This window comes from Thunnus thynnus, chromosome 10 (assembly GCF_963924715.1).
Source record: "Thunnus thynnus chromosome 10, fThuThy2.1, whole genome shotgun sequence".
In the NCBI taxonomy this organism is placed as follows: domain Eukaryota; kingdom Metazoa; phylum Chordata; class Actinopteri; order Scombriformes; family Scombridae; genus Thunnus; species Thunnus thynnus.
This window is the reverse complement of record NC_089526.1, coordinates 23,462,667-23,475,041: the sequence shown is the minus strand read 5'-3', so window position 1 is coordinate 23,475,041 and position 12,375 is coordinate 23,462,667. Positions and strand designations below refer to the sequence as shown.

The following is a 12,375-nucleotide window of genomic DNA, read 5'->3' as shown; positions in this document are numbered from 1 at the left end:
TGATCTCCCTGTATCTCTCTGTCATTTGGCATTCCACATGTTGTGCCAGTGAATGAATATATAACCTTCCTCAATCAGCCTGCTTAGCTTCTGTGTGCGTACAACACTTCAGACCGCAAAGATTCAGGAACGCACACTTCTTAACTACAGGTGCAGTATAATCAATAAGGCTCGTTTTTGTTTGCAGTGCCTCCACTACATGCTTATATATTTCACTATAGAGTTCAGGCTGGAGTGACTGCAAGATGAGCCCATGCAGCAACTCCGCCATCGAGAAGAGAGTCTCAGTGAATTAACTAACCTGTTACATGAATTGCATGTAACAGGTTAGTTCATTCACTAAATGGTAGCCCCACACAGAATGTACAAAAACACATTTTATCATAGGAGATGCTCTTATGATTGAAATATGTGATAGCCTTTAAAGTAACCTATGTGAGCTTAATCAAAATATTGATTCATGGGGGAAAGATGTATTGATTATTCCACCATCCCTAGTTTACAGCAGTGTTCGTACTTTATTTTGCTAGGTAGGTACATGAATCTGTCACGTGACATTTCTTTGTTAATTAGTTCATTTTATTTCATAAAGGGGTTTTGCGACAAGTTTCCAAAATGTCGACCATGAACACACGATTGCAGGTTTGGGCTGGTGTTTGTGGCGTTAATAATGATATGATTGAATATGAAATTTTATCTTAGTGTTTTCACATTTCATCTCAGTTACTGTAGTTATTTTTCACTTGTGCCAATGCTGCTGATTTCTGATTAGAAGCAGCTTTTAATTCAATAAGGCTGTGTGAAATGACAGGGACCTGCGTCACTGCCAGCATGAGAGCATATTTGATGTTATATATTTGTGTTCATCTTAACAACTTGTCAGCTGATGACTTCAACATGACTTTTATCGGTGTGCATCCTTATAGGCTGAGTCACTTCTTGACTTTCATTTACAAGTGACCTTTACCTGCATCATCCGAAGAGCCATTAGCTGATGACTAACTTCCTGTCTGCATTCATCTGGGTGGCAGAGAATGTGCGCTACTGTTGTTACTTATGATGATGAAGATCATATAACTTACTATCACAAGGATATTCACATTTCTTTTAAAATGTATGTAAAAGCAACTGGCTGTATATCAGAAAAAAATGCAACACAAAAACAATACAAAACTTTTGTCAAAAACAATAATATATTAGAATACATGATACCTGAATAGAGCAACTTTAATGATTTCCATGGGTTAATTTGATCATAGCAGTAATTAACAACTCACATAAAAAGAGAAAAAATAGCACACCATCTTCTTAAACAAAGCCAACAATTACAAAAATTATGTATTCATTCATTCATGCTAAAAAATTATAATTGTGTACAAATTATAGCATGTAATGTATGCAGTCCTGAAGACACATTTATTTTTGTCTCTGGAATACTCAATTCGTCTTAACAAGGCAATGCAGATGAAAATGAAAACACGGTGATTCTTGGGAGTCCAGGCTATTGCCTCCAGGCATGATGATACTGTTGTACTGTGTTATAGGTTCACACACCAGTGCAGTGGTAATACAAGATACAAGGGACAAGAGAAATTTCTCTTTATTAACTGAAACCTAGATTAAGCCCATTGCAAACTATAATAACACCTCTGCAGCTTCCTTAAACTTCACCACTGATGTACACAACGTTTACCCACTTTCCAAATGTGAAGTATGCTCGTCCCACCGGGGCATTTATGCATAGGTTACACTGGTTTGTATGTTGTGAGGGCATTATTGCATCCCTGATTAATTGCAGTCCATATTCCCTGCCTGTCCAAGTCTGTATTGAACATGTTGGATATTTTTATTAGTGAGTGGTCACACAAGCAGACGTCAAAATGGAAAAACTATATTTTGGAAATGGAAATGTGTGTTGTCTTTGACGAAAAAAATCACTGACATCAAGCCTAACTCTATGCAAATTTAGTTTACAAATGATTTTACCTTCTATATTCTACATTGGAAGATGTTTAGTTGTTAGTTTACCTCAGGCAAACATATCATTATTGTGTAGGCTGATAGATGAATGCTGTAAAAATACTGACAGACATGTGGGCACAGTGACAAAACTCTCAGATAGGCACACAATAGAACAAAGACAGTGATGTGTTTTTGCATTACAGCCTGCAAAGTAGTTTAATGGCCCGCAAGAACATGAAAGCCCTTATCGTAGAGGAGGTTTTTATGTTTGCATTCTGTTCTCGTGCCCCTTTTCCACTGCAGTGAACTTGCATTGTCTGCCAACCCTTGTCTCTTTCACACACACACGCACAGCTGCAGTCAGAGGGCACAGCAGTCTTTTCATGCATGGCTCACTGTGCTTATGTAAGATCACTACTTAAACCTGGTTACATCACATAACAGGCAGCACTGTGTCAGTGGGTCACTGTGCCACACTACCACTGAACTACATACACGCTCTATGTTGGGCACCGTGCGTGTCTGAATGGAGAATCTCTGCGTGCACCGAGGCATTCGCACACATTTTTTGAATGGTCATTGAAGCCTGTGTGCTTGCATGTTTTTATGCAGGTGCATTTGCATGATCTGATTGTGCCGTTCTGTATGATAGACAGTAGAAAAATATAATAAGAAAAATGGATATTATGTCTTACTAATGCACAGTTTAATGAATCCGAAGACAGCTTTTATTATAGAAAATGTGCCATTGCTGCGCCTATAGAGTGCCAGTAGGGGGGCCTCTCTGTTTCCAAATTCTACTCCTTGTGTATCCTCTTTTCACCCTTTACCCTTCTGCTCCTGCTCTTCATACTCCCTCCCCAACTCCGCCTCTCAGTCAGCAGAACAGCCCATCTCTGTCTCTCTCTTTTTCTCTCAGTTTCTATTTAGTACACACACACACACACACACACACACACACACACACACACGCACACCAGAGCTTGAATGAGGGCAGGACCAACCACTCCCACTGTTCTATAGTTCCATGAAAAACACAGAGGGAGAGAGACACAGACAGAGAGAGGGAGAGAGAGAGGGAGAGAGAGAGGGAGGGAGGAGCGTCGCTGCGCTGAAGCCGAGCCCCTCTATGCCTCAGCACGCAGAGTGGAGCAGACGGCAACAGCCACACAAACACACTCCCCTCTCAGTTACATGCACAGTCACACACATACCACACGCACACACACCACCACCACCGCTGCCGCCGCCACCACCACTACCACCACCACCACCACCACCATACACACACAGTGACGGCTGCCAGGCGCAGTGGGAAGCAAGCTGTCAGGGAGAGAGCCTGAGAAGAAAGAGAGGGATCGCAGAAGGGAAGAGAAGAAAAGAGAAGAGAGTTGGAGGAGGCACCTTGTGGATCAGAAGGGATTTTCCTCTGTGTGAGTGCGCGTCTGGATAAGGCTATCTGCTTCTTCCTGAGCGAGAGGAGTTTTTACCAAGGCTTTTTCTTTTGCTCATCCTTCACGCCGGGCTCCATCGATATCTACCTATCTATCCCCGGAGCTTAACAAAAGAGGGAGGGAGTGAGTGAGAGTGAGAAAAAAGGCACAGCTTCAGCTTCAGACCACCCTCTCTCCTCCTCCTCCTCCTCCTCCTCCTCCTCCTCCTTCCCATCTCCTCCTCTCCTCTTCTCTTCTCTCCAGCTCCACATCCATGTGTGAGTTCACTGATTTCACTTGTCTTTAGAGGATAGAGCAGAGGACAGCGTGTGTTCTCCAGGATACAGCCGAGCTCCCGGCGGGATCAGGGTCTCGTCTGGTGTGAGAGAGAGGGAGGAAGAACGAGACAAGGAAACGGATACACAGGAAGAGAGAAAGAGACGGAGAGAGACAAGAGAAAGACGCTGGAAAGCAAATTGAGGGGCATGTTCAGGGCAGCAGAGAAGAGAGAAGAGTGAGTGTGATTTTTAGAGCGGAGAGTGCAAGGAACCGGCAACCGGATCCCATCCATTCCTCCCTCCTCCTCCTCTTCCTCCTCCTCCTCCTCCTCCTCCTCCTCTTCCTCCTCCTCATCATCTTCTTCTTCTTCCCTCTCCTTTTACCCTTTCTCCGTCCTGCTGTTCATTCCCCCCTGTTGTTTCCTGTATTGCCTCCTGCTATCCTTTCATATCTTCCTTTCCTTCACCCTTCCTTCTCCTCTTCCAACCCCCCTTTTTTGCTGCCACTCCGGATTCCTTCTGTCTCTCTTTCCAGACCTACAGGAGGACTGGTTTTGTGAGGTTCCCTGTGAGCTCCCAGACAAGTAGACAGACTAAAATTTCAAGTACCATCGGACCCTTTATCCATCCCTTCCTCTGTGCTTTTATCACACACATACCTCCGCCAGCAAGAGAAGAGCGTTTTCTCTCTGCGTCCTCGACACTTGGAAACAGTCGTCTTAAGGATCCAGGCCAGACCCTCAGAGTGATCGTACCCCACCTGCGAGCTTCTATCTCCAGCCTCCAGGACCTTCAGTTGGATTCCAGCTACATGGGAAAACGTTTGGAGCAGCAGCCAATGTACCCCCACTACACCTACTACTACCCCCACTATCTCCAGACCAAGGTAGGATGGTCAGCAGTGTTGACCTATTTTACCCCTCTACTTCAAAGGCAATAAACAGGCTTGTGTGTTGCAAATGCACATTAGTGTTTCATCTTTAGAGTCTCAGGATCGTCTTTTGATCATCTCTTTAATGAACTCTATCTGCTGCCTCTTTAAATCTTCTTTTCTAATCAGTGCCAGATCAAGACAAATTTTGTTTTTCACAAGTGTTTGGTTTACAAGTAGTTCTTCCCACAACTATGTAATGTTCCTTTATCTATGAACCAGGATCCAAAAAAAGGGTCTGGTCGCAGTGCATGAGCATATCAAAAGAGTAAGATAAGTGTTTCACCAACACTAAAATGTACTCCGTTTGGATCTTAGGCCACAACAGTGTGAGAAAGCACAGAGGTAGAAGCTGAAATTGCCTCATAAGACGGATTGCTAAACAGCCCGTTTGTCCCCTCACCCCCATCTGTCTCTGAGCAGGGAGATACTAGTGTCACTCAGCTGGGTTTTTTCCTTTTTCCTCCACTCCCCCTGTCAGCGCTTGACCCCATCCTCCCCTCTCCGACCCCACCAGCTCCAAGTTCAAGTTCAGGGCATGAGGCCCACCCTTCCCTCAGCCCTTGTTTTCTCTCCCACTTTGTCCCTCTCCCTCTCTGTCACACCACCACCACCACCACCACCACCAACATCACCACCCTCTATCTATCCCTCTCTTCACTGGCCATCCCCACCCCGTACTCCCAGCCCACACTCACCCATGATAGCCTATTTGTAGACGTGATTGATGGAACCTGATACAGTTCTCCGATTACCTAGAGTAGAGAAAACTGAGCTCAGTGTGATGTTTTCTTTCTTTCTTTCTTGTTGTTCTTTCTGTTTTATTCAAATTGTCTTGGCATGGCATGCATACACTAAGACACACACACACATACACTCACACACTTTGAGTCTTCTACCACCAAGACGAGGAAAATGGATTACTAAGGCCCAATCGATTGCTCCTGCATCATATCGCCTGGCCCGCCATTCCCTTTGTCTGCTGTGATTCATTTGTTTTTTCTTTCGTGAGATAGTAAGTGTGAGGAGTTGGCAGGTTTGTTGCAATATTTAGTAAATGTGTACATGTCAGTAGGCAAGAGAGATGGAGACAGGAGAAAAGATAAAAGTATAGGTGCGGGATGCTATGAGAATAGAGAGATCATGCTATTGGGGGGACACAGTGTGGGAAGAACAGGTGAGAAAATTATTGCTCTACGGTTAAAAATATGTTGAACCTGAACCAAATGCAGACTGTATGATGCGTTCGCTGAAGAGATCTTGTCCCAGTCTTGAGTATTAGTTCAACCACCAATACATTTGTGGGGTTACTTAAAGTTTTTTTGCCCTAGATCCCAATCCAACTTCTTTAATTTAAAAAAAAGTTTAAATTTGATGTTTATATTTCTCCACTTTAGGCAGTGCACACAAAATACATTACAATCAGTAAATTCAGAACAGTTTCTAAGAAGTTTCTATATAGAGAGTACCTGCATGGCTGCACACTTTCATGTTTTTCATTTATTTTTAACAAACTGTAAAAATATAAATATCTCTTGTAATTACAAAACCACTGACCCAAAAGAAAGTGCACACCCCCAAAATAACTTTTAAAGCACAATCACATTTGAATTTGGTGCAGTATCAAATTAGTCATGTTAAAAGAGGCTGTTATTGCCGCCTTGCAAAACACAAAGATTACAAGTGGATGTAAGCCTGCTTTAATTTTCCAATTTAAAAATGGCTCCACATTGAAGACGTTTTCACTGCTTGTTAAGTTTTTATAACACATGCCACGCCGCCACAAGTTGTGGATAATGTCAGTTTACGACGATGACTGTACATATTAACGCTAGTGGAGATGGAGCACAATGAGGTAAAAGAGAAAAGGATTGGAATTTTAATAGATTTAATATAGCTGATACTGATCAACTAAAATATGTCATATCAACCCAGGACATCCGTAACCAAGACAGATTCAGTTCAGTTCAAGTACTCACTGACTAAAAACATTTAGTTTGTTTTAACACACCTTCAGTAGCAGCTCTTTAGCTTCAGTTTAGAAATGAAAATATTTTTTTTTCTCCAGTTAACAGCGAGACTACATTCGCAGATGACATGTGCACTCTTTTACGAACTGCCAACCTTATCTGCTGATCTCAGAGCTGCACACATTCACATCTGGGAGCTGTCTGATGTTTTTAAGGGTGCTCAAGATGAACAAACAGAAGCTGGAAACTGCTTGTTAATGCACATCTGTGATTTGGTTGCAATAAACAACGTCTCCAGTGATAAGCGCGCCTTTTTGTTTGCTAATCTGGAGAAGTAAATGGATGTCTGCTACTGAATAATATAAAATATGTGTATGGTAATTGTCTCTAAAAAAGTGTTTTTTAATCTTTTTTCTCTCTCCAGAATGAATTAAATAAAAACAATATCTTGATTAATATTTTTCTTTTTTCAAACACTGCAAAAAACCTCTTGTCAATGAGTGTTTTTGGCAGCATTTTAATCATTAATTTTGTGGTTGCGTGCACTAAAACTTCATATTCTTTGTATGAAATTGTTGCGATTGCGTCATATTTGTAATAAGGTATACTCTTATTTCGAGTAATAAAGCAGTTCTTCACAGCCTTGTCAGTGAATCCAGGGGCATCTAATAAATTCTCTTTGTGATTTGTCAGTTTATTACACATGATATTATGCTGCATGCACATGTACGTTAGATTAACTTCAACATTTGATGCACATGTGTCACAGCGCTTTATGTGTACAGATGTCACCGTGTCACACTGCTGTCTCTTGTTCTATGATTTATCTCGATCAGTTCAGGGTCATCTCATTTCTCTCAAGTATCTGCAACAAGCATCTGGCCTAGACCATCACTTCATTCTTTACACACCATCCATCCCTCCATCCCACCAGCCCTCCCTCTCTCTACTGTCAAGGTCAAATCAAATTGGATCCTACCTTCCCCAGTGTTCTCTCTCGGCTGCGCCTGCATGTGTGTGTGTTCACATACACGTCCATATATGAATAAAACCTGCATCTGTATGTCAGCTTTGCATCCGTGGCTGTATATGAACCCGTATCTTTGTCTTTCACTGCACTGAGTTTATCTTGCACACTTCTGTATGTACTGTGTGTGTGTGTGTAAATTCTATGTACAGGCATCCTGCAGTGGAATGGCGTGACTTTTCCACTGGGTGGGGCTACGGTCCCAGGTAGCTCTATGTATTTTGTCCCTGAGCATACGCCGTACAATGTAGCAAAGAGCCAGCTGCCGGTGGCTAGCGGCTCGGGTAGCAGTTTCTAAAAGTTTAAAAAAGTATCTTTGGGTTGCTGCTTAGAAACTGCTTTCACTTTACAGTCATCACCACAGTACCACAATGATCCGTGTACGTTTTGCCTGCCTGCCCAAATGTTATCTAATAAGGAAGCAGCAATTGGCCAATCTGGCAACATTTCTTGGGTGTAAAATTTTCTGCCCCAGATCCAGTTATTTTCGGCGTGCAGTGTCAACCAATCAGGGGCCACCAGGAAAAGCCAAACATATTACACAATTGGTGCCAGATTGGATCAGCCAGAGGGACAATTTGCGAAACTCTTGCAAGATCTGTATTTATTGTGTTTCTTCATTGTGCACGTAACTCTAACCCTAACCTTATCACTAACCTTAACCCCACTCATCGGGTTTTGTCCTTGCGGCTGATCCAACTTAGCATTTACCATATTACACGCAAACCACTGTTGGGCGGCAAAAAGTACACCCTTCGGCACACAGAGATTGTGGGCAGTGCTTTTTCATCAGTCATTGCATGTTTCTGTAATTATGTAGGATTTATATGAGAGTAAAAGAGTGGAATTTATATACAGACACGACAAACAATATCAAAAACGATTTTTCATTAAAATATGCATTTCACAATTGGAATTTCAGGAGGGGCGGCACCCTCAATGGACCACACGCCCCAATATCCTGTGTGTGTGTGTGTGTGTGTGTCTGCATGTGTGTGGCCTCTGAACGGTGACTCCCCTGCCTGACCCTTTCTCAGTATAGCTTGCTGTCATTAAAGCTCTCTGGATCCCAGAAGAACAGTTCCGTGTGTGTGTGTGTGCGTGTCTGAGGCCCCATAGAATAGCTGAGTTATACATCTATATGGACCAGCATAGTGTTTGATCTGCCTGTGCTGCTCTTTGACTTCAAATATGAGTGTGTGTGTGTGTGGGTGTGAATGTAGGTGTGCAGGTGGCTTTCAAGCTTTTTTCTTTGTGTACACTGGACAAAAGCAGACAAAGACTTAACGGTAGTATTTATTGTGTGGGCTGTTGGCTGGACAGCAGGGAGCAGCCCTATAAACACGAATGTCTGTCACTGACTGAGTGAGTGAATCACTAACTGAGTGATGAAGTTACACCATTGGTCAGCCAAAGCTGCTGAGGGCTGACCAATGGTGTAGTTTCATCACTCGCCTCAGCCGGGTGTCGCCATGTGTCACCACTTCCTGTATCCGTTGTTTCAAATTAAAAGCCCTCTGGTGTTTCATACATGGTCCAGCCGTATACTAGGTTTTTACCCAGTCTTGTAAGCTCTTTGTCACACCTTCCACCTCTGTCTTGCTTGCTCTCCCTCTCTTTCTCTCTCCCTCTCGCTCTATCTTGCTCACTGATCTGATTGGAGATGTAAATGGCCTCTTATTAATGTTGATTCCAGAGAGTGGAGGCTCTCCTCCTGTGGAAATCAATCGTGTGTGTATATGTGCACTGCCTTCTCTGCCTCTCTTACAATAGCAATCTTAAACACACACACACAAGCACACATGCACCATCTTCGCACAAAGGCAGTTATGAAATGACTAAACTAACAATGCCTAGCCAGATGACAGAGTATGTATAAATGTGAGGCTATTAAACAGAGAATTGCTCTTGCTCGGCCTCCATAATGGGTTATAGGTACAGTTAGTGTACATTAGCAGGGGGTGGGGAGGGACAGCATGCACTCTTATATGAGCCTAGTGGCCCTTAATCATGGCTATAAGAGGGATTGAGGGGATCGGAGGGAGGGGATAACGCTCAGGCGCAGCTGCATTGTTGTATTCTCTGTGATTAGTTAAAATTTAACCAGAGGGTATAGCTGGAGGGACTTTAACCCTACAAGCAATAGCTCAAATCTATCATTCTTAAATACAATCAATGTTCAAGATTTTCTTAATTGCCTCTGTGAGCTGGTTTCAGTCGATGCCCGTTCTGTTTCTTAGCAGGCATAATTTAGTAATCAGCTGAAAGCATTTTTCTTACGTTTTGCAGGAAATCCATTCTGTGAAATCCCTAATTGGTCCAAATGACAGTGCAAAACAAATTATTGTGGCTTGTGATTGCTGCTGTGACTTTTTAAGTGTTTTGGCATGGTTGGGGTGGAATATGTCATCACAGCAAAAACAACAAAATCTAACATGCTATCTTTTTAAGAAGCAGAAAAATGGCATTGATGATATACGCAACTGTGTTCTTGTTCTACTCTTTCTTTTCACGGATGTTCTTTCCCACCCTAAAGCTTCTGATAATCAGAGAAACATTCTTATAAATTTCATCTGCTGGACACCTCTCTCTCTTCTCTACTCTTATGCCTCCATTCTCTGCTGTTGCTGCTCTACTTTCCCTTTGCACGTGATTTTACGTCTCTTTCTATATACACGCCTATGTGTGAACTTTCATCTATATATGCATGCATGGTACGCCTCTGAATGTAGTAGCGCTATTCACGTTTTTTTATCTTTTTAGCCTCTGATGATGATTGACTGAGGATGTGAATCTTTGATGATAATCACTAAGAGCGAGATAAGAGAGAGGTTGAAAGAGAAAAAAAAGTCACACTATCAACCAGCCGATCATTAGTTTGCTGCAGATCAGTGTGCTAATATGCTCAGTGGCACACAAGGAGCTTTAATTAGGGTAATGAGAAACAGCATTCAGCTGATAACAAAGTAATGACACATGCGGACACGCCCGGACATCTAAATAGAATATTTCATCCTTTCAAAAATGAGCTTTTCACATTCAATTACTCTCTATTATGCGCTAGATAAATGTGGTCAGTGGTCGGCTTAGCAGTAATGAATAAACATCATAAAGGCAGGAGAGAAAGAGGGACACACACAACACGGAGATATGCATGTGTAAACTAAAAGAGACACCAAAAAAATTGATTAACTCGTACACTAATCTTTTCACGATATCCCCCCTTTCACATTACTTTCTTCCTTCCTTGCTTGTTTCCTTCCAAACTTCTGTTCCTCCTCTTGTCAAACATAAAGTACTTTGCCTTAGCAGAAACAGCGACCATGAATTATGCAGAGCACATAACACACATATACACACACACACATGCAGAAACTGAATTGCGTGTGTGTGTTGTGCAAAGTAAACACAGAGTATAGGGTTTATAGCATAGCATGCATTCTGCTCATGCTCTGTTTCTGCTCACACATCTGCCTGCATCAGTTGTAGTTTTACAACCGACTCTGACAATATTATCATGTGCTTGTTGTTTAAGACCCAGCTATTCTGTTTGGATCCCTTTTCCGCTCTTGATAGCATCATATGCCAATGTAGAGAATAGAGAATGTCCTTATGTTGCTTTCTTCTAATACCCTACCCAATACTTTCTCTCCCTCCTTTCCCTGCTCTCTCTTTTCCTGCCTCTCTCCCACTGTGTTCTGGGCTCTCTCTCTCCCTCTCTCCTACCATCTGTTCAGTTTGCCGGGCCTGGGTAGTTTTTACTGCTTAAAAGGGACTCTCCTAACCACCCATATATGTCCATTTATTATTCTCCGTGGGCTGTTCTATTCTTGTCCCAGTACAGTAGCGGTCGCTGACCAGTGCCTCTTTCTCTGTTGAATAGGAGTGAAAAAGCTTCAGTGGGTCAGCACATGCATGCAGGGGTGAGGGAGGCTCACACCTGCCAGTTTTGTAATAGAAAATATGTGGAGGAGGGAGAGAGAAAGAAGGATAGGGGAGAAAAAGGGATATGAAGGAGAGTAGAGTGAGATATATCAAAAAGAGAACAGATGGCTGTAACGAAAAAGAATTCCTACTGATAAGATAGAGAACCAAAGGGAACTAAAGAGTGATGCAGTGAAGGAGACAGAAGTTGTAGGCTGGGTCAGGGAATAATGGTGCTGCTGCATTTTTAATAGTTGGCCACTTTGTAGCGACCCTTGTCTAATGGATTCTCTGCCTCTTAAAAGCTCCTGTCAGAGCCCTCTACCTCAAACAGTTACACCACGGAAACTGCTGAGGGCTCCAATAGTCCCCTACACTTCCTGTTAGAATGTCTAATGATCTAATATTGTCCGGCAGCAAACGTAATTCCAGATAGTACGCAGATGTTTTGGCAAATAGTGTTTGGAGCTAAATTTACTCACAGGAAACTACAACTGCAACACTGAGGTCTTAAAAAGTGTCCAAGGCTCACACTGAACTCTTTGAGATGTGCACCTCAGGCCATCAGTATGCTGGCTTTTAGAACCAAGTGCTAAGTGCCTGACAAAGACTTTATTGGTGGGATCAAAAGGGAGAGACAAAGAGCAGAACCTCTAGTTGTTAGCTATTTTAAGTGTGTGTGTGTGTAATTCAGCACAGAGGGTAAGGCTTCTTGGCCTTGAAGCTGATCTAGTTCCTGGAAATAGAAGGAGATTCTGCCTAGATTTTAATATCTCTACATCATACAAGTTGTAACCTTTTAATATATATTACATACACGATGTTCACACAACCCCATGTACATCCATTA

The 12,375-nt window shown here is 42.5% G+C and overlaps 1 protein-coding gene across 3 annotated transcripts in view; it reads left to right on the top strand.

Moving 5' to 3' along the window:
- The first annotated feature begins 3,058 nt into the window (after positions 1 to 3,058).
- Positions 3,059 to 12,375, top strand: part of LOC137191770 (RNA-binding motif, single-stranded-interacting protein 3-like) — a 138,377-nt gene continuing 129,060 nt past the window's right edge. The window contains exon 1 of one of the 3 annotated variants that reach the window (XM_067602154.1): positions 3,059 to 4,559. In XM_067602154.1, coding sequence (XP_067458255.1) covers positions 4,485 to 4,559 — 75 coding nt within the window. In that variant the 5' untranslated portion in view covers positions 3,059 to 4,484. The remainder of the gene's footprint in view (positions 4,560 to 12,375) is intronic. The other 2 variants (XM_067602152.1, XM_067602151.1) reach the window with 2 other exon arrangements.